The sequence below is a fragment of the Lampetra fluviatilis genome, chromosome 8 (assembly GCF_964198595.1).
Source record: "Lampetra fluviatilis chromosome 8, kcLamFluv1.1, whole genome shotgun sequence".
NCBI lineage: Eukaryota > Metazoa > Chordata > Hyperoartia > Petromyzontiformes > Petromyzontidae > Lampetra > Lampetra fluviatilis.
In genome coordinates, this window is record NC_136282.1 from 5,893,756 (window position 1) to 5,918,597 (window position 24,842).

At 41.8% G+C, this 24,842-nt stretch overlaps 1 protein-coding gene across 1 annotated transcript in view; it reads left to right on the forward strand.

Annotated features, from left to right (window-relative positions):
• Positions 1 to 5,276: 5,276 nt before the first annotated feature.
• The window catches only part of ARHGEF39 (Rho guanine nucleotide exchange factor 39), a 162,457-nt gene continuing 142,891 nt past the window's right edge, over positions 5,277 to 24,842 (forward strand). The window contains exons 1-2 of the mRNA XM_078858917.1: positions 5,277 to 5,329; positions 6,981 to 7,057. Of these exons, the coding sequence (XP_078715043.1) occupies positions 7,015 to 7,057 (43 nt within the window). The 5' untranslated portion in view covers positions 5,277 to 5,329; positions 6,981 to 7,014. The remainder of the gene's footprint in view (positions 5,330 to 6,980; positions 7,058 to 24,842) is intronic.

Genomic DNA, 24,842 nt, shown 5'->3' on the forward strand with positions numbered 1-24,842 from the left:
AACAATAAAATCACGACGTTTCGGAGGCAACACGTCGTGATTTTATTGTTTTATTTTTATTAATTTTAATTTAATTTTTTACCTACGTGACTTTACCGAAAGAACTCAGAGTATGAATCCTTGCAGTCACGAAAGCTTCAAATCTGGACTTGAAGAAGTAGCCACTGCCTTTTCCAGTATAAAGAAAATAAATACCCCTGGACCAATTAGGATAACTGTGATCATCATCAAAGAAGTGGGACCAGCTGTCGGATCTAAATTATTCGATGCTTACAAGCACATCTAGCATGTCCTGTAACGATGAACTGATATAGCAGTAAAATTCTATTCTTGAGTTGTGACGATTCATCAAATCACTGGGGGGGGGGGGGGTGAATCATGAGATGCTTACATCTGGCAAAGCAGCATAAAGAGCATCATAAGCGCCATTAGTATCAGCAGCAACAGCATCATCATCATCATAAGAATTAGCAGCGCAGCAACAGCAAGGCATCAATGACGGCAACATCGGCGGCATGATCAACATCATCTACATAATCATGATGAACACCATTAGCATGAGCTGAAGCATCATCATCAGCAGCAGCACCCATCGTCTGCATCATCGGACTCATCTCCATCATAATCTAGAAGCAGCAGAAACAGCATCGTTATCAGCAGCAGAAGCGATGTCAGCTACTGCAGTCAGACACGATGGTGCATTCCTGTGATGCGGTGTTTGTATGCTAGACTTCTTTCACACCGTACGTAGCCAACCTCGATAATCGGAGGTGCGGGGTGAGTACAGCAAACTAAAAGGGTTGTTTTAGAGGTAAGGGTTGGTAGATTACACATGATTACACATATTAGTGAAACTCCAAAATACACTTGGCTGTGTGAGATGGTGAGGTTATTACAATACAAACAACAGGTATTGCATGAATCCTTACTCATAATAAACGTTTTTGGGTTTAGATCGCGTTATTTATAAATGTGTCGTAACCCTCCACCACCCGACACGGCCAATCAGTAAAAAAGTGTCACGTTGACAAAAGACAAAGAGGTCACTGCTTTAGCCCACCGGTGTGTTGAAGCGTGAAACCACAACATTTACACTTTTTGAGTACGACGTTTCGCTGGTAATTGCATCCAGCATCATCGGGCAATTCGCCAGAATGGTGAGGCTCTGCTCTGGCTCCCGGTCTTATATAGAGCAGCAGCAGGGTGACGTCATCATTAACTCACCCTTACATTGTCTTAAATTTCCATCTCATAAACATGAGTTAACTCCAGCTTCTCCTGTGTTCTCCATGCACGCAAAACACTCAAGAATTACGTTTTACTGCATAAATGATAATCATCAGCAACATTATTGGCACCAGCAGCAAAAGCAATGTGCCCGATCCACATCAATATACTGAAATCAGTAACAGAACTTGATATGTGCAACATATTCATTGTCATCACCTTGACCGTCATCATTGATCCTTTCCCGTACAATTTCTGATGGTGTCAGGAATGTAACGCCTCGCGGTTGTCATCTTGTCCACAGGAAATAAATGAATGTCACTAATTTACATCTCACTTGCAAATCACATCGAGTGATGTAAATACAGGACATCCCAAATGCTGCCCGTTTACCAACCGGCAGCATCTCAGATGCGTTGTAACCTCAAGTCAGCTCCTCTTTTCTGAGGATCTGCGCGGATATGAAGAAATTGACACCCACCATTACCACTTCTGGGTAAGGGGCCGTCCATAAATGACGATGTGTGACGATGGGGGGGGGAGGGTAGAGGAATGTGACGTCACATCAAAATGCGCAACTTTATATAAATATACGTTCTACTGAATTAAATAGACTTTTTAATAAATGTTTTCTCCTACAACATCAGAGTACAGCGCCACATTAAATACGCACTACAATGGCAATAGTTTAAAGCGATTTGAAGCATGTTTTTTTTTGGGGGGGGGGGCAGAGCTTTGTGACGTCATATTTGAGGGGGGGGGAGTCTGACTTTTTGTGATGCCGTGTGACGAAGGGGGGGGGGGGGGTCAAAAATCGTCCAAAATCGCGTGACGTCATTTATGGACGGCCCCTTTATACGAATAAACGGCCCACGTAACGTATGAAAAAACATAGATTGACCGGTAAAAATGCCAAAGTTGGGTCAATTTTGTAATGTTTACAGGGACGGTTGTTTTGTAGTAATATTATCGCAAATCCACTTGTCAAATAAGGAACACTTACACGAACAACATCCCAGGAATTGACTTTTTTCGATCTGTTTTATATTGTCATGCAAATGCCCTGACTTCTTTCAATTTATCCTCAAAATACCAAAGAGATGTTTCTTCAATGGTGGTTGATCATTTTCAGAGAAATGGTCTCTCTCCCCTTTAACGCCACCCAAACCCTGACCAGTTGCCAATTCACTTACTTATCCCTGCAGTTCAACTTTGTGAATATTGAACTATATGCAGTATGCACTACGTTAACGTTAAACTCCAGTAAACATTGAACGTTGGCCCAAAGTTGGTCCAATGGTTCCAGACCACGTGCCAACGTCCATTACGACTGTATACTCTTTGGTCGGTAAAGTCACGTAGGTATAACATCAAATCAAGATATTACGACTGTATATTAAGACGTTTGCCCAACATTGGCATGTCTACTGAGAAGTGACAATTACGCCTGATAGCTACATGCATGAAGGGTTCCATTCTACAGCAGGTTATGTTTTCTAACTACTGTGCAGCATATCAATCATTATTGCAATTAATTGCTTTCTGTACAATAACACAAGACTTGAGTAAATCACGCGATATTACAGGAGCTCCATCATTTATGCGTTATTGATTTTATAATTTGATAGTATTCTATTAACACGCCTCAAGTTAATCACGTGTAATTGTAACTATCAATCACTAACGAAGCGATACTGCTGCGTCGTCACATCTGCCTTAAATCGCGTAAATTATTTTAATGTACTGTTATTCATTAATGTATATTACGAATAAACTGTGCTGCATATTAACATGCACTTGTATTAAGTAAAACATGTTATGAATGCGTTGATAATGTATTGCTACTTTATGATGAATTCATAGTCTTAAGATAGATGCGATATTAACACTTTCCTTAAGTACATCACGTTATTGCAGTACAGTATTGTATTAATGTTTAATTTTACATTCGAAACGTACAGTATTACTATTATGTACAACAGTAGCATCGTTAATTGGTTTTTTACCCTTCTATCTGGCAACAAAACTGACACCTTTTTACAAGGAGTCATGTTTGCATAGACCGCAATACCTGCAGTCATAATACAAACATGTGAGACTAGGCTCTAAGGAAAGCTGTCTCGGGTGTGGACCAATCAACTTCAAGGACAGTGCACATTATCGGAGTTATGTTCTTTTGTTTTTATTATGACTGCAGGTATTGCGGTCTATGCAAACATGACTCCTTGTAAAAAGGTGTCAGTTTTGTTGCCAGATAGAAGGGTAAAAAAACAATTATCATATTTTTTACTGGCAAATGAGGTTCCCATAGTGTAGCATCGTTATTTAGTGAATTGCATATCATTTTATTGATTCATCCATAATAGAGGTTTTTGGGTTAGATGGCGTACAGATAAATGTGTCGTTAAACCCGCTGCCACCCGACACAGCCAATGAGTAAGGTTTGTCACTTAAGCAAACGTGCCAATTCGTTACTAGCGCAGCAACACACGCGTGTCAGGGAGAGTAAACCCACGGCAACATTTACAATTCGATTACCGTGACGTTTCGCTGGTAATTACAACCAGCATCATCAGGCGATGGCCAAAGCTGTGGATAACCACCACCACCCCCCTCCCCTGATTTCGGTCTTCAATAGCCTGGCGTGTTAAACTGAGAATCCATTCACTTCGCCGAAGCAAAGAGTGGGGCACCCCGGTTTAGACTCACGCAGTGCGGGGCTGCTCGGCCAAACGCGTTAAACGAGTCAGTGGCAGGCGCTCGTTTGGATCAGTGCGGTGGGAGTTGGGGGGATTGTGGGCGCAACAAAGATCCTCCAGTGTAGCCCCTAACAGACTGGGGCTGTTAGCGAGCAGCACCTGTGAAGGCCGGCACTGTGGCACACGAGGGGGTTGGGTGTCCAGCAACCACGCCCGGCCGCCTTTGTCTCCTCAAGTGGCGATGTTTGGACACCGCACGAGGTTACTCAATTTGAGGCTGAGTCGACCTAGATGGGGGGGGCCCAGTACCCGGTTCGGATAATCGTCACCGTGGTGTTGGAGGCCGTGAGCGGGAATCGAACTCGGGGACCGCCGGGTTCGCGGCGCAGCGCGCTCACCGCTCCACCACCGCTGTGGGCACCCCCCCTCCACCCCCCCCTCCACCTCCCCTCCACCCCCCCACTCCACCCCCCCCAATCCACCCCCCCACAATTATCCACCCCCCCAATCCACCCCCCCAATCCACCCCCCCAATCCACCCCCCCTCCATCCCCCCTCCACCCCCCCAATCTACCCCCCCAATCCACCCCCCCAATCCACCCCCCCTCCACCCCCCCAATCCACCCCCCCAATCCACCCCCCCAATCCACCCCCAATCCACCCCCCCTCCACCCCCCTCCAACCCCCCCCCTCCACCCCCCCAATCCACCCCCCCAATCCACCCCCCTCCACCCCCCCTCCATCCCCCCTCCACCCCCCCAATCCACCCCCCCAATCCACCCCCCCTCCACCCCCCTACTCCACCCCCCCCTCCACCCCCCCCCTGCCACCCCCCACTCCACCCCCCCCTCCAACCTTCCCCCACCACCCCCACTCCACCCCCCCTCCACCCCCCCCTCCACCCCCCCACTCCACCCCCCTCCACCCCCCCACTCCACCCCCCCCCTGCCACCCCCACTCCACCCCCCTCCAACCCCCCCCCACCACCCCCCCACTCCACCCCCCCTCCACCCCCCTCCAACTCCCCTCCAACCCCCCAATCCACCCCCCCTCGCCCCCCCCTCCAACCCCCCCCCCTCCACCCCCCCACTCACCCCCACTCCACCCCCCACTCCACCCCCCCCCTGCCACCCCCACTCCACCCCCCCTCCAACCCCCCCTCCAACCCCCCCCCTCCAACCCCCCCCTCCAACCCCCCCCTCCAACCCCCCCCTCCACCCCCACATCCACCCCCCCTCCACCCCCCTCCACCCCCCACTCCACCCCTTTCACCCCTCCCCTCCACACACCTCCACCCCACCCCTCCACCACCACCACAGCGAATCTGCCGCCGCCAATGCGGAGCCGCCGTCCGGCCTCTGCGTTCAAATCTCCCACCCCGCGGCTCCCGCTGACCGCGCGCGGTGAGTGCGAGTCACCGCAGCGGCCCTCCCCGCCTATTGTCGGTATTATAACTGCGTGGTGGTTGTTGTTGTTGTTGTTTGTAGCCGTGTTATTATTGCTGTGGTGATGATGGTAACCTCTGTGTTGTCGATGCTGTGCCGGCTTGCCCGTGTGGGCGTGCTGTGTGCTGAATGCCGTGAACGGCGTCCTGCCTTGCGCAATGACATCGTTTGAATTGTGGTGGCTTATCGGTTCGCCAAGTTACGTTTCCGTGGAGTTTTAATCGATTAAACAAAACCCACGTAGGCTATGTTGTTTCTTTGTTGAGTTGGCGCATCCTTGGTTGTTGTTTATTGTACAATTCTGTTGGATTTCCCGTGAGGCGCAAGTAACGTGTTTTGGTTTCCTCAACGGTTTTACTAAACTTGTTTTACATTCATAGCGAAAGCAACACTAATAATGTGTTAACATCACACATCGTAGGTACGTGCCTGGCCATCGTTAACGAGGGAGATACAATATTTAAAGTAGCTCTCATTAACGAAGCTACTAGCACCTAGGCCGCCACACATACGAGGTTGTGGACCTTGAAGGAATTGTGTATCCGGTATTTTATTGCCTCTTTGCCATCGTGTTCAGTAAGATGACTTGATTCTCGGTAGGAATTTCTTATTCTTAGTCGTCTTTGCACCAAGAAACGCCTCGGGCTGCCTCATGGCTCTTTTTCACGAGGGTCTATTCCAAGTTTAAGTATCGGTGGCAAGTCTACTCAACCCCATCATCCCTCCTGGGTCGATACAATGGGTACCACTTTGTTGTGAAATCAGCAGTGGTTGTTGTTATACAGGGACTGGCAGAATATTAAATTGATTTGCTCTTTGCCGTCATTAGATGTGTGCGCAAAGCAGGGAAACTTTTCTCACTTGCACTTGCAAATAAAATTGTCAGTCATGCTTTTCCTCTTATCAAGATGAAATAATATTGTTTACCCAGGAAAAAATGTTTGGTTGTTGGGCCTCTTGGTTTGCCAAACAGTGTTCAGAGAAAAACAAACGCGTATGAATTCACTCAAACGTCATTCAGATAGGTATGAAACATACTATCTCATTGGCGGACATACAGCTGACAGCTACATCTGCATTATCCACCAAAGATTAACTCCCAACTGCTGCAGTTGCAGGTGACACCATTCTGGCAAATTTGGTCATAGTATAGCAACAACGATCAACCACCTTAAAAATCATAGTTTCGTAAGAAAGTTTAATTAAAGACATTTTTATTCCATACAGCCAGGTACATTTTTAGTCAAATGGTGAACACACTGGAGAATTTTTTACAAAATGATCACATTTTCTCACATTGTTACACCCAAAATATGGAAACGCTGACATTTTTTGTTGTTGCCCGAGTAAAATTCCCTGGGGAGATGATGTTGAAAACACATTTATTGAACAAAGTGTGTGTTGAGCCTAAGGTTACAATCTTTAGTGTCTTATGTTTAATGTTTTGAGTACTGCAGTACGATGTGTCTGACAGCACAAAGGTGGCTCTGAATTATCTCTTAAGTGCTTGATTGGGTCATCACCCACCACAGGGGTGAATGTGAACTGGTGTAGTAGCACTGTTGTCAACATTTATGTGAAACTCTTAACTAAAGCCTTGTTTTTCTAGGTCATTGAACAACCCAAGATCCATCACATCCATCATGCCCGGACCACATCCACTCACTCCAAGGACTCGAGGGCTGTGTATGTTACAATCAACAATTTTTGACATTATTTATTTAAAAAGCAATACACTTGATGTCACTGACTTTCGGCTTCTTTGTGTTTCATCCATTATGTTACCATGTTTTAACCGATGCTCCCATTGCACTTCCACTGAAATTAGTCATTGCAGCATGTTCGCCACAATTTCTGTTTATATTTTAAATTCTCTTTGATGGTATTGTTTTTGGATGTTCCTTAAACAAATGTATGCTATATAACACTTTACTTAATGAACCACCACAGTCATGTTCTTGTACATTATTTTTTTAATGTATAGTAGAAAAATATTTCAATTGTAGATCATATATGGGTGTTGTGTGTGTGGAAATGAGGCCTTTTGACCAACCTCATTAATATAAATCCATACAATTCCAAAAACACAATGTTGGGGGTGTGGCTGTGGTGCGGTGGGTAATGCACTGTTCTATGAAACACGGTTACCTGAAATCGATTCCTGCTGACAACGAACTTGAGTGGCGAGTGATATCTGAACCTGTCCTGGGCCTCTATTCAACATCGTGCACTGCCAATAAGAAGTATGGCCAAACCTCTCCAATGACCGACGCAGCGTAGGGAAGCCTTGATCCAGCAGTGGATTTAAAATGGCAGTACACTTTTAATGGGACATATGTAAATGTACACACAATGAGGATACCGATTGTACAAAGAAGGGATGATGGACAAGATAAAGGCAACAGAGACAAAAAGAAAATGCAAATTTACTAGAGCTAAAACAATAAACATGACATTCAATAAAATAAAAAAAACATGCACACAATGTGTTAAAAACATAAATAAACACTAAACGTCAAATTAAAATATTGCAGCAGAACAACTTACCTCATTTGCATGTATGTAAGATTATAACAACAATTACATATGTGTTTACCAATCAGAGGTTCAATGTACGACATGCAATTTAATCTACAGGGGAATGTACGCTCACCCGCTTTGAGCGAGAAAATCTGTATTGTACATTTGCCATCGTGATCGTTGTGAGCACGGAGCATGGGCTCTAATGAGTTGATTAGGCAAAGCAGTGGGATGCTTAGTCTATGGGACGTTGTCAGTTGTACAAATTAAAAAATTCTCGCCTGTTAATTTACAAATCGAAGAAATCTCAGATAAAGCACGCATGCCTTCTGCTCGCGAGTAATTTGATGTGCAGTACTCTTCCAGACATCATGCGTATTTATTCACTTTGTGCTCTGTCTTTGCTGCATGCGGATACTCGGCACTGTAGTAAGACTTGTTTGAAGGGCAATCTATTAATTAGTGTGAGATAATGTGACTAACATCAGTACATTGATGTACGTTTTATTTGACCATGGCAATGGCACACAATGTCTTATTAAAGCAGTGATTTTAGCATTTCTGTTTTACCTAAAAATGTACACACAAGACATCATCACATTCAGTTGCAATAGCATGTTAAAATAATGGATGACTCATTTAAAATTGATCTCACATAGCCATTTTGATAATATACACACTGATAATTGCTTGGCGGATTATTCTAGTTTATAACATTTTCATGAATGTAAATTTATATGAAGGTTTCAGATCAATGATAAGCATTCATATTTTTCCAATTCATTCATATAATCTCTTAGGCATGCAAAACACTAATAAATTATGCAATATTTCAAATTCGCTAAATCTTCGTGGACTAATTTTGTGAAGAAAAAGAAAAGTGCTTTCTCTTCGTGTGGAGGGAAGTGGCTGTCATCCTAATGGTCATTATTTAGAGTAACACCTCTGTTCTTTGAAGGGTGGCCGGTTGACTTGGCTCATTTTCCTTGGCCTCGCTTCTAATGTCAAAGCTGTATCTCAGCGCTTGCATCATTTACCACCCCTCATTTATGTTATTTTACATGGGCTGAGCATTATTATTTTTTCTTCTTTCTATGTGCTGTACAGCTGACCTTAAATGTGTGCCTTGCTGTACACTCAATGTCAACTACATATTGTTGTTGTTTTTGGAGACAACTGACATTTAAATATATAGATGACCATTATAAACAAGGTAAGAGCCCATTCAGACCAGAGGTCTCTTTTTCAAAGAAGACTTGGACTTAAATAAGTATAGCAAAATGGAATATACATTCCATTGTGGTGCCAACAAACAGTGCAATTTGAAAAACATTACAACACATACATATTGCGTAATAAGTGACACATTTAAATGATTATGCAATACATGTGAATTAATCGAACACTACAGTACATGGTTGCCTGTATTAAACAAATACAAAAACATTAATTAAACAGTAACTAACAGCCTATTGAAACTTAAATATAAGGTACTTTGGATGATAAATATAATGTAGATCCAATATCTTTCCACGGCCGATGGACATTCTCTTCAGTATACACTTCATACGCGTATTTAATTGGAGAAGAGTTTCATTGTGTTAAGGTTCATAAAGATTTCTAAACTCCTAAATTAGCTTTCTGTAAATACTGCTCAATTTAATCGATAAAAAAAATTATTCTTGCTATGTAAAATGTATGTAGGTAGATCTTTCCATAACCTGGTATGAGGTTGTTGAAAATAAAATAATTTTGTATTACAGATTTGCACCATTGAAGGTAATATGGCATTGGCACAATGGATCATCTGCCAGTAAGAGCATTGGGCCACTTATCTCCACCTCTGGCAAAAGATATCTGAAAATATTAACGCATAATTTTGAAATCAAAAGCAAGTGGAAAACTAGCAGGGTAAAAAGGCAAAGTGCAATGTTCTAGCCAGTTTACAATAAAAAGATCTGTAACACATGTAAATAAAGACAATATGGCTAATATTCCAACAAATCAATCATAAATCAATGCAGGGAATTTAGACTTGGCGTCAAATAGAGATACAAGAAAATGTGTAAGTAAGACATTCATTACAAGAAGTTTCAGTGAATTTGCACTTTTCAGCTGTAAAAGCTGATTGGCCATTTCCTTAAGGGATTTGGGTATTCACTGTTTCTAATTATATGAGAAAACATTCCCCCAGTATTCAACATATCTTAAATGTATTAGATAAAAGGATGTTGGTATTGAGGGATATATATTTTCGAGGAATTTTTTTACGTAAATTTTCTAAACTTTTTGCTCGTACATCAATTCCTTCAACAATGCATGCTACATTAAAACCTATTGAATTGCTTAAGAGTGAGTGCTTTTATGGCAAAGCAGTTTGTATTCACTTTTCTATTGGGTATAGGGACTCCTATCATCATATCTCATGGGACGCAGATTTGTCATTGATGACGATGAAATGTGAAATCTCTGTGGAAATTGAAAATGGCAGTTAATTAGAAAATTATAATCGTATCAAGTCATTAATTTGACACTATCCAAAAATCATTGCTGGTGTCAAGCATAGGCTCCCTTAATGTTTGCATATCACTAATCCTGTTCTTATAATCTCTTGTTGAATTTATTTTTCATAGTCGCAGTTTTTGATAGCAAAGGATTAAGGGCTAGTAGTTGCTGTTAACACTAGCTTTAACCATTCTATATATGTATGTTGAACTTCTTTCGCACCAACCGTGCTAATTGGAGGTGCAGGGGAAGAACAACAAACTAAACACACAAAAATAGCATATTGTGCATTTTACAATGTATTATGTTCCAGCTGTCAAGTATATACCAATGTACAGTATCTCTATCAAGCACATTTCATAGTATTTGTTATATGAAATACATTTCATGATTTAATAACTGGATTATATGAGACCATCACAGTTTGTACTCGGTATGTGCAAGAATTCCTTAGCACAGAGCATGTGATGAATAACTTTTTTCTCTTGCATTGCACGCGATTGGAAGTAAATGTTGCCGAACAAATGATCTGCTCAAACCAGTCTTCAGGGAGGAAGTAAAAGGACACTGGAGTCACCTTTCATCACTCCTCTTTGGAAAATGCAGTCATTTTTCAAAGGAATGTGACGAGCTTTACAGAGCGTAAATTAATGGAGGCAAGGTGTGAAGTTTGTCAATCAAATCAACTTGCGGGTTCACAGCTAGCAGCCCCCACTGAATCGTTGATACATCATTAATTCCTGATTAACTGTCAATTGAACCAGCTGTATAACTGCCAATCACATGCATCTCTCACGCCCATTTGTCTGCGACAGTTTCAGATGTGTGCAAAGTCAGCCATCCGGGCACGCTTCAGCCTTCTCCAGCATGAAGCGTGCGATTGTGCACTACGAAATACACAATTGTGCTTTTTTTTTATACCAATTAGTGTTTTTTTTCTCACGAGTGTTACAATTGGGATTTACGGGCATTTGTGCCTCGATGGCATTCACAATATAATTTGAAAGATACCTGTGTGTTTTTGGCAGGTACGCAAAAACCACATGCACTAAAGGACAAGGGCAGTAATTAGGTGCAGAAATGAGCTTGAGGCCAAAGGAAAAAGCCAAAGGAAAGATGGATAGCGACAGCTGACGCAATGAGATAATCCATCCCCACAAACAGAAAACACTATCGTTGCAAAAAAAGCTGCATCAATTATTTCCGTGTGTAACCTATTATTGGAAGAACTGGTTAATAACTGAAATTTGATTTGAAAAAAGTGTTTAATTTATTTGAGGAGCGCTATCAGGTTAGTTCAATTCAGTCGGTGGTAATTAAGCATATGGCAGCGTTATTTAAATTTAAATAAAAATTGCAAAAAAACAAACAGTATTAATATTGTAATGCTTTTCAAATACAAATACAAAGACAAAGCATTCTGAAAGAGTAATATCCTCACTGGAGGAAAATAAGTGCAAATTAGTTTGGCTTGTGGAATTGATGTTATAAAGTGAAAATGGTATTTGTGCATCAGTGTGTTGTGTATATGGTAAACGTAAAATACAAAACAGATGAACTGTGTTCATTAAAATGTTCCTTTTAGAATACATAACGAAAAATAATTTGAAAATGATTTTCTTTTTTTTATGTAAAGAGATGTATAGAGATATTGTCTGATAATCTTTATTTTTCCATTAATATGTTGGGGTTTTTTAGATTGAAAAATAAGAGTAGCTGGGTGAAAATGTGTGGGGGTTTTTTAAAAATAGAATATCCAATAAATATGATTGCTTACTGGAATTTTGTATGCAAAAAATAATAGCATATATTACATGGGAATCTGTTTTACACAAGGTTATTTAGCTGTGCACTAAGCAAACTGAAATTAAACAGAACTGGCAGTGTGCTTTAAATAAATCAATAATTAATTCAATAAACCAGTCAATCATTAGTATGGGGGACATGTGAATAATTTACGCCAGTGTTCACTAAATGTGTTGGCAGTGTAAAAAGGCATTCGGAGCAAGGCATGACATTTTACGCCGTGTGTCAATGTTATGATTTGTTTTTTATCCATTCATTTTCATATTTTTCACCAGGTGAAAGAAAGTTCATATGAAGGATACCTGGCATATGGTTATGTAGCAAGCTTTCATTTCATTTTGAAAGTTGCTCACATTCACATTTGGACGATACTGTAAGCGGCACAAAATTGCCTCCTCTTGTGAATTATGTCACAGCGTCTTTACTGTCCACTTAACAGCAGATGGTGAGCTTTGTTAATTTTTTTCGGTGGTCACTTGGCTGTTTTAGGAATTGGACTCTTGATTCATCGTTCACTGGTGGTGAGCTTGTTGACCATCACCAGTTCGCTCTGCTGCCTAAATAAATATTTATGATGCGCATGGAAGATTGACTACAAGCGCTATAACTAATTAAATTTGTCTCTTGCCGCCCTTAACACAGGCTACTGCAAGCAGTTATAGCAAAAAAAAAATCTTAAAATTATGCCCTCCCCACCCTATATAGCATTTACATTTTTACACACACAGCGGAATAACTTTAATCCTTTATTCTGCAAAAGCCGTTATATTTTGTACCTCTTTAAGGAGCTGTTCAGCTTCTTTGTAATGGGTTTGTATCATGATTTTATGTCTTATTGTGTTGGATTGGTGTCTTGTGTGTATTTTAGAATCTTATGTTGTTTTAGGGTAATTCATTTTGATTATCAACCTTCATTGTTGGTTACCTGAAAATGACTGATGTAATGTATTTAACCAGTTTTAAAGAAACCTTGACACTTTCAAGAGACCCCTGACCCATCATAAATATGTAGGTACAGGTACTATGTGAAGAAATGTTTTGTTCGTCGTCACTTTAATTTTCAAATCATATTTTAGACTTGGTCAGTCACACCAAGACTTAATGGCTTACTCTTGAGATTAAACTCACGGTGTCTTTAATGACCACATTACAACAGATGGTGTGGCTTGGTTAATTCCCTGCAGTAATTATCAGGCAGCGGTAAGAATGGGATCATCATCTCCGTGAAAACCGGCCCAGTGGCTAGCGCAGGGGTCGGCAACCAAAATAACAAGAAGAGCCATTTTTTTCGAATTCGGTTAAAAAACCCCTCCATATTTCAAGAGCCGCAATGAATGTGATTACGAGCCTGTGGTCCTTAATAAATAACGCGTCACGAAGCAGTCCTGTTTGGGAGCCGCATGCGGCTCTGGAGCCGCGGGTTGCTGACCCCAGTAGCTCGCGTACTGACCACCAAGGTGCCCAATTTGGAGGTAAGGCCGTGGGTGTGAGCCTTGCAAAAAAAAACTAAGCATTCATTAACCTATTTTGCTGACTTGGCTGTAACACCAGACCAGTGACACCTTAGAAGTTTGAAGAGCAGCCCAAGTCAAAAGTAAACAGAGCCGACAATGGGCTGTAAAGCAAGCTGTACTTAAGATGGATTACAGAAAATTACAGTTGTCTTGGTGTGACCTTGAGAGAGAAGTGTTATTGCTTTGTGTTGTTCCCAGGTAACCTATTGCTGTAATGAGCTTAGGATGTTCATATATGTTTATGTCTCTGTGCATGAAAAATTTTGCGTGCGTGTAATGTACAGCGTATAGTTTTGGTATACTTTTGCTGAGAACTTTTGTTATATCCTACACATTGATATAATAGTAGTTGTACATCATATAACCTTTCAATACAAATTTAAGGCTGTATTAAATTACTATTATGAATAATTTCATAATTTGAATGTATCTATTGAAAATGTTTAGCACATTTGTGCACCATTTTGTATAGATTATCCTGTGTATTGTATTCTTTTGCAGATCTCCATTGAAGCCAGTTTATTATATTGGCTATTAATAATACTAATTTCCTACCCTTTTATATGAAGGTCTCTTCATGCCATGTCAATCATGGGAGATATTTTAATATACTTCACGACGCTGGTCAGTGTGGATGGTAAAGTTGGGAGCCGCCCAGAGACGGTTTAGATGTCACTTGTCACTGATGTTACTCATGGCTGGGAATTAAACGGAGGTCGCCAGATTTAAAGTGCAGTGCACAAACGACTGTGCCACCGTATGGCAATGGGTGTATTCAATGGTTTAAATAAGAGAACCGACTGAATTAAGAGTTATGTGTCTATGCATGCATATCTTTGTGTGCATTCTATATACAGTACAACCCATGCATGGTGACACACTATGTACTCCGCATACACGGTATACATTTTTCTGTCTCTGACACCAGAGCAAAAACGTATTTTCTAACCATATTTTATCGAATAACATTTCGAAATGCAGTAGCGTTTCACAAGCAATATCCCGTGGCTTTCAGTTTATTGCTTTTGCTCTGGGCAGTTGATGACTGTGCCAAACACATTGAACCTTCGCAAGTCTCATGTCACAGGGGTTAATGAAATGGGGGAAGTTAATATTAATTTTCTTCTGACATAATGATTGCCCAACTGCACTAGATCTAGATTACAGTTGGCGCTGGAAGTTGCTCCATATCATGTCTAATGCAGAGATATTGTGTGCGAGTATTTTAGGCTGCTGAAATTGTTTCCACCTGAAGGTTAATACCAACTCACCGATGATGGCAGTTTTCTTTAAAATTTATGTCTTAGAAACAGTGAAAATGTTTGACATGGTGTTCTGTGTTTTTTTTTTACCATTCCATTTGCCTGCAATAGCAATATCAAATTATGGAGTTGGATTTGTACCATGCTGTGTAGACGTTCATTGGGGGTATTTGCTTACATTGCACATGTTAACTGATTTATGGGAGCTTGTCATAATTTAGCTCATTACTGGAGTTTGAAACGCCAAATATCAGTAATGACATATGTGTAAGAACGTGAACACTGCTCGTGTCCCATCGATGACCCTTTTGCAAGCACAAACGCAGAATGTTTCATTACATCCAACTGTTACTTTGGCTGCTTCTGGCTTCCTTCTGCCTATCGGAATAACCAACCGTATTTCCATGAGCCCCATTATGTTTGGACTTTTCCTAACATTACTGAAATGCAGCAGGTGATGGAAATTCAGAGATGACAATTTAAATGCTTGAAATTAATTTAGTTTAAATAATAATCGTGAATGTGACGGTCAAGTCAAAATCTATCTGCGTTCTTACGTCAAGAGCACTTGTGTTCTAGAGAGCAGTCGTCTTGTTGATCAATTGTCTACGTTCATCTGTAAATTGCATAAGATTAACCCTGATATCAGGGATCCCCACATGGGGCCAAGGCAGTTTATTGACCCCCTACTTTGCACACTTGGAGGCAGCTTTTGCCCTCAGTAAAAAAAAAATTCTTGATAGGAATGTAGATGGGGGGGGGGGGGAGAAAAGTGATTTAATTTAACACTAAAGCAATTACTTTTTAGATATACCCTTTACCTTTAAAAATAAATCCATAGTTAATTAGAACTTAAAAGCACTATGATCTTCAGACTTAAGTTAAAAGCAGCTTTTTTTGTTGACACTGTAATTGACAGTAGATGACACTAGGGGGCCTCGATTGACGCATGAAGGATATGGGTTTGCTTCCCAGTTCTGGTAATTTAGATTTCAGAAAGTTAACTTTGTCACGAATGGTCTTTACATAAATACAAGTACTTTTGTGCAATGTTGTCTTTCCTCCCCCAATGTTATCCTGTCTGTGCTATCAGCAGTATGTCACGAGATTAATTGTAACTCTTGCAGACCACTAGAACTCTCCTTGCTAGAAAACGGTTCGTGGAAGCAGATATCACGGTGCTACTTGTGAAATCCCTTCACGTGACTTTTCATCCACACTGGGCCATTGAGCCAGCTACAGACTAATATTACTCTTATATTACTCTAGCCGGGTAAATCAGACATTTTTAGTTTAGACAAAAATTCATCAAAATAAAGTTAAAAAAAATACTTTAAAAATTATAATCTTTGGTTCTTTCGGTAAAGTCACGTATATGAAAAAAAAATAAGAAAAAATAATAAAATTAAAATAACTAAATTAAATCACGACGTTTCGGAGGCAACACAAGCTTCCGTCATCAGGTGGAACAGCCACAGTTACACTTGGCATTACCACCTGATGACGGAAGCTTGTGTTGCCTCCGAAACGTCGTGATTTAATTTAGTTATTTTCATTGTATTATTTTAATTTTTCAACTACGTGACTTTACCGAAAGAACCAAAGAGTATGGATTCTTGCAGTCACGAAAACTTCAAATCTAGAATTTTTTAATTATGTTTATTTTGTGCAATTGTTGGGAACTGAGTTGAGGCCATCTACTCACTACAATTGAGAACTTGGTTAATCACGTGTGGCTACCGAGATTTTAACTCGGGATGTCAACCGTGCAAGCAGCTCAGAGCTCTGACCTCTGACCTCTGGGAGCCACCCAGCCACCTCTGAAATTTGTTTGAACCGTATACACTTGTAATCTAAATCAGGAGAATGAACCAATGTTGTGTTCCTGTGAGACTGTCTATTGTTCTACCTCCTTGACAACAGCATATCTCTATTGGGAGTTGTTTTTCATGATGAAAGTTTACTGATGAATGTGCCTCTGTTAGATAGATCCTCCACTTTTGAAATTAGTGCCACTCTTGATGTGCGCACATGAAGATTGGTGGACGTGCAAAGGTGGACTTGATCCAGCTTGTTGAGCATATGGCTGCCAATCGCTGACTAGAACGAGTGAAATCCAACAATTTTTTTACTATTTTCATTGGGGAGGTACTTTAGCATTTTAACACTAAACCTTGAGTTGTTTATGAAATAATCATCTCTCTCTCTTGCAGTTGAATCAGTTTTTTTTCTGAGTTGACCGTTCGATACCCACAGCCTAGTATATTTTGCAGAAGATTGTTTAAGAGCTGCAATCACTATACAGCTGACATTAGACTAATTTAATTTGCGAGAGAAATGCATTGTCTGCTAATATCATAGCCCACATCTTAAACAAAATTGACCACAACTACATTACAGAAGCAAATATACAAATGCCCCCGTCATTATAGTCCTTAGTGTTCCCTTGCATGAGATATAATGAATGTCATTGGATTTTATCTTTATTACATAAAGTCCATTACAGCGTTATTTTTACATTCTGCCAATACATGCCCATCCCTAATAAATGTTTGCAAATGGTTCCACGATACCTTTGTCACCGCTGAATCATGTGGGAATGGCTGTGCATGACCAACGTAGCTCCTGGAAAAATAAATCCATAGGTAGCATTGTGACATGTTTATTTAATGAAAAAAGCACTCTGTCGAGCCAGTTACGCTTAAGAGTAAATAACGGACAAACCAAGAGGCAGTGGATGAGTTATGTCTCGGCGTACTTGAAGATTGTAGCTTTACTATTGAGTGCAGCTGGCAGCAGCTGCATAAAGTTACACTTGGCATTAAAAACCTCTCAAGTATCTTCATGCTCAACTGAGCAGCATGGTTGGTGCTCATCTCTGTCAAGCATGGTCATGCTACTCTCCCATGGTGGGGACCAGTCTCTTCATAGGATGACTGCCATTGAGGTCCCAAAAAGCACCGAGCATTTTATTGCTCCTGCAGGGATGCTGGATTGCCTCAATACCTGACCGCGATTTTTCCGTGTTCCGACTGCGAACGAGTGTTCTAATCGCATCGCCACTGGACCAGATACAGCTATTCATGCGGAAGTCGTAGTGCTCGTTGAAAAGATACCAGCAGTGGCGATGCGATCCAGCGCTGCTGTGCAGCCCTGTGGTGCTTTACGAGCACCCTGCGGACCTCTTACCCTTCCGCAATCCTCCAAGAGGTGCATGGACCCCCCCCACGTGAGAATCATGGATCTGCACGACTCAAATTTGTTGCACTTTGTAGTGTGCAGATATGTTAGCATGATATAACCATTTCTCATTCCGTTCCTGAATAACCGTATACCGAAAAGAAACAAAACATTGGATCTGTAATGATATGATGTGTCATTTTATGGTAGATTTTTTTTCTTCCCAAATGTTGTCGGGATGGTAATGGAAATGCATGGCTGCTGTTTGCCCCGCCAGACATATGAACAGGTGGCAAAGCTATGCTCGGATGTTTATCCCAGCCCCTAGGCTCGTACTGCCAAAGGGACAGTTGATACCCAATTAGCTGGAGTGCTTTGGTGAGGCCCAGAAAAATTCAACCTCAAGCCATCCCAAGTCAGGGCAGATGCTCTTTAGACTAGTGCACTGAGCCGGCGCGGAGAAATGAATCTGACACATAAATGTTTAAAAACCACTTATAATTTATTTTTTAAACATTTATAAATGAACACACTGCCCAGTAGCAATCAGTATTTCTGTACAGAAGCAACCCCCTTCCCCCATCTTTTCAGTTATACTGAGCAGATTGTTACCTCTTTATTGGAATTGATTGTGCGTATGCTTGTTTATTCCACTTATGACATCAGGCGAGCAGTTGTAGGTTGCTTAAAGCACTCTCAATCCTAGACATGATTGAGTTGATTACATATAACAAGGCTGGCATTTTGCAGCGATGGCACTGCATTGTACTTATTATAACTGCATACATTTTAGAAAATTAATGCTCGTTTTCATTTGCTTCATTACGTGTGGGAGAGGAAAAAAAATGTGTGTGGAGACCATAATCCCTGCTCTTAACTGCAACTTACTTACGCCCTGCATGTATCCCGAAGCTGCGAAGAGAGAGTAGCTGGAAGGAAAGAAAGAGACGGGAAAGGAAAGTGTCAGAATGGAAAGGCCGATGTAAGGAAAAGGAGAAGACAAAGAGCGGAATGAAAGGGGCCAGTTGCAACCAGGGGAGCCTCGCTGGAAATCTCACGAGATCTCGCGTCGCACCCAACGCACACATTATGAGCTGCGGTGCTGCAACAGTGGTTTCTCTCGCCGGGGTAAAAAAATGTAAAGTACAATTGGAATTCTGCAGTGATGGTGATGGTGGTTGCGCACTTACAAGCCAGCAGCACCTCCTAGGTGATGTCGGTGGATGGATCGTACAGAGATGGGATCATAATGAGGATGAGATGGTGCTGAGAAAGTAGTGAGTGTCTTGTAGGAGGCAGAGCTGTAAGTCAGGTGCTGACCTGTTTTGGGCAAAGGTTCAATGTCATCTTGTTAATTATGTAGACTTCCTCCAAGTGCTCGAGTTCCATCGCACATGTAAAATACCCAAAGAAAGAATTGGCTTGATATCACAAGAACCTTCCCAAACAAAATGCTTGTGACCCCGACGATTTTCTTGTTGATAACAACATTCTTAGCAGAATTAGTAAGCAGGAGGTTACTGAATTGGGTTATTCACTCAAGAAAACTCTACCCTTCAGAGGGACACTCCTCTTATCCCCAACCCCCTTATGCTTCTAATATCCATCGAGACAGGCCGGTTTGTGATTCTTCTAATTATCTATGGATTTGCGCTCCTATTCTCTGGTTATCGTGACTGCACTAACTTTATCTTATTCAAGTTTTATATGGGTTGATGGTAGGGCCTGTACAAATTGGGTGGAGGGGATTATCATAATAATAGATTACCATTAATGGAGAAATGTATGATGATGATATTTGCAGAAATTAAGGGCAATAATGGTCTTTGCTGCCATCTCCAAAAGGTGATGTTGCAGCAGCAGACAAAATCCAGCACTTTACGCTGCTATCCAGCAAATTCACCCTATGTACCTTGAAAATATCTGTGCATACGAGGTGGTAATAGTCAAAACTGCCATCTCCCATCCATGTCTCTTGGCACCACACCTGACAACACTTGGCAGGCCCTTGTGATCGTCCACATCATTACGAATCATGTTCCACCCTGCTTAGCTTCCGAGACTTAATGAGATTGGGTGTGTTCAGGGTGCTTTGTTCATAGGCATGTTGATGATACGTGTGCGATGCTGTTTGACAAGAATGAGGATGTCTTTACTGCCATCTCCAAGTCACCTCAACAGCCGTTGGGTACATCGTGACATTACACTACATCACTACACTATGTCATGGCAAATTCATCCTGTTGTCCATGAGAAACATGCGTATATTACGTGATATATACAGCATGCTATCTGCAAAAGTTAAGGATAGTAGACAGATGCGTAAAGTATTTTTTTTATCAAGTAGAAACATAAATGTATTCGCAATCAGGCCTTGCATGTTGTGGATAAGAGACGTTTCACTCTTGTGAGTGAATGATGAGTCTTATTTAGCGGATGGTACATTCATTTCTTAATGTTCTTATAATGTAATAAGTCAGCTGACATTGAACCTCTTTTATTAATGGAAAATATACCGGTCCACTTTCAAACAAGCTTCTTGCAGGGCTGCAGATCACGAGGATATTCAAGGTACGTGGCTTAGATATGCTGCAGATGGATGGATAGAGAGATGAAATGGATGGATAAATAGCTTTGTGTCGGTAAACTGTTTTCGTCCTTCAGTTGTTGGCCACTATAGAAAACGAAAAGCTGGCGTGTGCAGACATCCTCTCACTATTATCCCCTACAGAGAACCCAGGGGGAGAGAGGAAAGGAAGAGCAGTCAAGGGAGAGGGAGACAGATAGGTCAGTGGTTGGGGGAAGACGATGTTTGGCTTTTAATTTTCACTCTCAGCCACATCATTGAAATCTGATGAAGGCACGTTACGTTAATAGATGCCGTAAGCTGCGCGGCTTATGTTATTGATGGCTATGGATTGCGCATAACTTGCTGTGCAAAGGTGTTTAGATTTACCGTGGCCTTTTAATGTGGCTTCGCTTTGCCTGTCAATCGCACCTCACCGCTGCGCAATAAACCAGGCCCAGTGCCGGCACAGATTCTTGCATACGCTGATAGGAAATATTGATTTCAATCAACTTTATCTTGAAGAAGGAAGGTGCAGAAACATTGTGGAGTGTTGCCTCTTTGTAGGTCTTGCAGAGCGGAATACTGGAGCTGACGTCAGCAGACATGGCTTTGCCCCCTTTTTTTGGGGCTCATTAGTGTTGAGCAGCTGTGCCATGCCCACAGTGTGTAGATAATGTAAGCCCAGGCAAGCATAAGGGCTGAGATCAGTGCTCTTTCAGACTCGCACTGCCTGGCTTATGATGAATTTAAATGAAGCGCACAGCAAATAAAGATCTCCGCTAGCTTACACGAGGTTGTAAATTGCGTGCACAGTTTTGCAATGTCAAATTTAAATTTTCCCGTGTGAAAAATACTTTTAGTACTCTTTGTTACAGTATATGTTATCACAGTTGTATGTCAACCGTTGTTATTTTTTTGCTATGAAAATAGTCAAAGTAACTCCTTGATTAGCTGGCGAGTGACTGGTGCTCATCTCTGTAAGAGGTGTCCTGGGTCGGTGGTGGAAACTCCACATTTATTTTATGTGGGGCCATTCTCTTTTTAGGGCAATCACTGTTGGCATGCCATGAAGTAGTAAATCATGGGTTGTAAAACATTGGGATGCAATCATTTTTAAAAGAAAGTTTTTTTCTGTAAAGTTTGCACGTGCTTAAATTGTTGCAGTTTTAACCATGATATTAAATAACACAAGAGGTGGGCTGATGAACCGACATGGTTGCAGTGCCGAAATACGATATTGCAACGAGAACATTTTAAGGATGCACTTTTTTCACGCAAGTACGAACTGCATATGCATTTGCGGCAAAATTGCACAAATTGTCTAAAACCCGTGCGTGTTGAATAGCTCTCCTGATAAACAGAGCAAAAACGTGGCTTAAGAATGTTCAGCGATTCTTAACCAAGCTGAGTATTGGTCCTGTTGATTTTGCAGTGAATTAGCGGATTAGACTGTTTGGTTATTTCATGAGAGGGAGATAATGATATTGTTCGGGAAGTAATTGCTTAGCAGATTGTTAATCATAGTAAAGTAATAGATTAATTCTGGTGCCTTGATTGCATGCGTCAGAACTAATGGCACTTCATGTTAATGCCAATGAAAAGTGAATCGTGTTCATTTTTATATGCAACACAATGATGCAAAGTGGGAAAAAAAATTGTACTTCAAAAAAATCCCCAGTGCGTAAGTTACTCTGAAAACTTGCAAATGTCTGAAAAATGCATCATTTTATATATTTCAGCAATTTCCTTAATTTGCACGTTTAAGCGCTTACAATGGAAACGAATCACTCTTTTTCTCTTTTCTTCTCGCTACTTTTTGACATTAATTATAGACCTGTACAAAATTGTCGGGTGCACTTTTTACGGATAATTCCTTATGACATTCTGTAGAGTATCAAAAGTATTTTGGCATAATTATTTGTCAGATTCTATGATGTATTTAAGTCTTTGTGATGTGTAACTCAAGGCTTAATTATAAGCTGTCAGCTGCAAAAGACTTTCAGCATTCTGCATTTTAAATGTGAGTAATTTGTAGGCTGTTCTCAGTGTTAGTTAAAAATGACAAATTCAACAAAGGCCCTTAATTGGTGGTTGGTTGCATCGTTTATTCAAATTACTCCTTCGCGTAATTATCTCTCGCATCACTTACTAAACTTGTGATCATTAAAGGGAGGGATTGGGCTAAAGAAAGAACTCTTCATTTCCTAATTACTTCTAGGAAGCAAGTTTGCCTCCAAATGGCTTGTGCCTTGGCCTCGTTAATCCATGTGCAGGTCCTCAGGAGGCCTGTTGTTTAAACTGCGATTACGGTTATTGGGTCTGAATGCTGACAGACAGCTGAGATGTGCCATTTCTCCCCCCCCATCCACACCCTTCCTGGTGACCTTCATGCATGCATGAGGTCTGGTCTTGACCAGCAACTTCAAATGAGATCATGGGGCCATATGGTATCCGGATTGGCTCATTTCAAATTGCAAAGCGCAGAGATGAGATTTGTCTACCTTCAACTTGATTGTTTTTGTCTCTCATCTCTTATTTTAATTAGCATTCCCATCTGCTTTTGATTTTCATGGTGGGATGCAATGCATGGTTTAAAGTTTTTAAGCTGAGCTGAGAATCTCGTTGCATGGGGCATTGGCCAAGTGTTGCATTCATGAAAATAATGCATGTATACTTCCCAAACAAGGTGATTAATTCCTTTTTTTATAAAATTCTGTAAATCACATGCACAATATCCACTGACACTGGCGAGGAAACACTTTGTAAAGTGAAAATTTGTACTTTGTTGTCATGCAGCTAATGTGTATGAGTGTGTGGACACCTGCTTGCATTCTTGGCAGTGTGCGCGCACCGATGTGTAAAATTTACATTTAGTGTGTGCCTACTTGTGCTTCCGTGTGTGTGCCTTGTGGGGAGTGGAAGTCCAACGGTTAGCATGCTGTGCTACGAACCTGGCGACCCGAGTTCGATTCCCGCTCACGGCCAACACCAGTGACAATTACTTGAACCGGTCATGGGTCTCCTCTACCTCGACTCTGCCTCAAATGATTACCTGGTGCAGTGTGTAAACATCGCCACTGGGGAGACAAAGGCGGCCGGGCGTGGTACCCCCTCGTGTATCGTGGCGGCCTTCATAGGTGCTCGCGAACAGCACTTGCCCCAACAGTCTGTTAAGACGATAGAGGGGAGAGGGGGTCTTTAACCTCTGTGTGCACACACACGTGTACGTGCTTTTTCCCCCATCCGCTCTCTCTGCCACAAGCACGCTATGGGGGGCAGCTGTGCCTCGGCGGTCCAGGGACAAGCTAACCTTGAAAGCATCTGTCTCAGGATTCAGCCTCCCCAGCTCCCGCATGCTGCCCCCTCCTCCTCACTGGCCCCTTACCCTGAGCCACCACCCAACACAATCTCAACGCCCCCCCCCCTTCCAAACACCACCCACCTCCAAAGCTGCAGGCACTGCCCCAGGTGTTATTCCGTCCTTGTGGCTAAACTCCCGTCTAATTGTTTTAATCCTGGTCTGGTTGAGTCAGCCCAGCAGAGCGTCGCGGAATGCAGTTAAGAGCTAACGGCTGCGGACATCTGCTCGGTGCTTGCTTGACGCGGCCCCAGAGCTGTCTGCGTGCAGGCCCGGCCCGCAATGATATTTGTCAGTCGTGCGGGATTACAGCCAGCGAGCGGCTAATTAAATTAGGGAATGTGAATAAGCTGTAAGCAAATCTGGGATGACACGTGCTGCGCGAGTCGGGTCAGAGCGGACGATTGACAGCGGCCTCGCTTGATTGGCCGATGCTCGGGCCACTGGGCAGGGAATGTCGCGACTCCACCACCAATAAATAAATGTCCCGCAATTTTCCACTACGGGGAATGTGAAAATGTGACGAATGATTTGGTAAATCTGCTCGGAAAGTGTGCTTTTTCTCCTGATTTTTATTAATTTGATCTTTTCTCTGCTCGCACTCAGAACGGGTGTAAAAGGCTTTTAACTGTTCCACGTCGGATCTCTAGCCTCTTTGTATGAAGTAATGCTTTTTGAAGGTTGTGAAAAATTATGTTGAGGGTGGACGTTGAGTTTATAGGGACACAAAATGTATACGTGGATGTGTGCATTATTC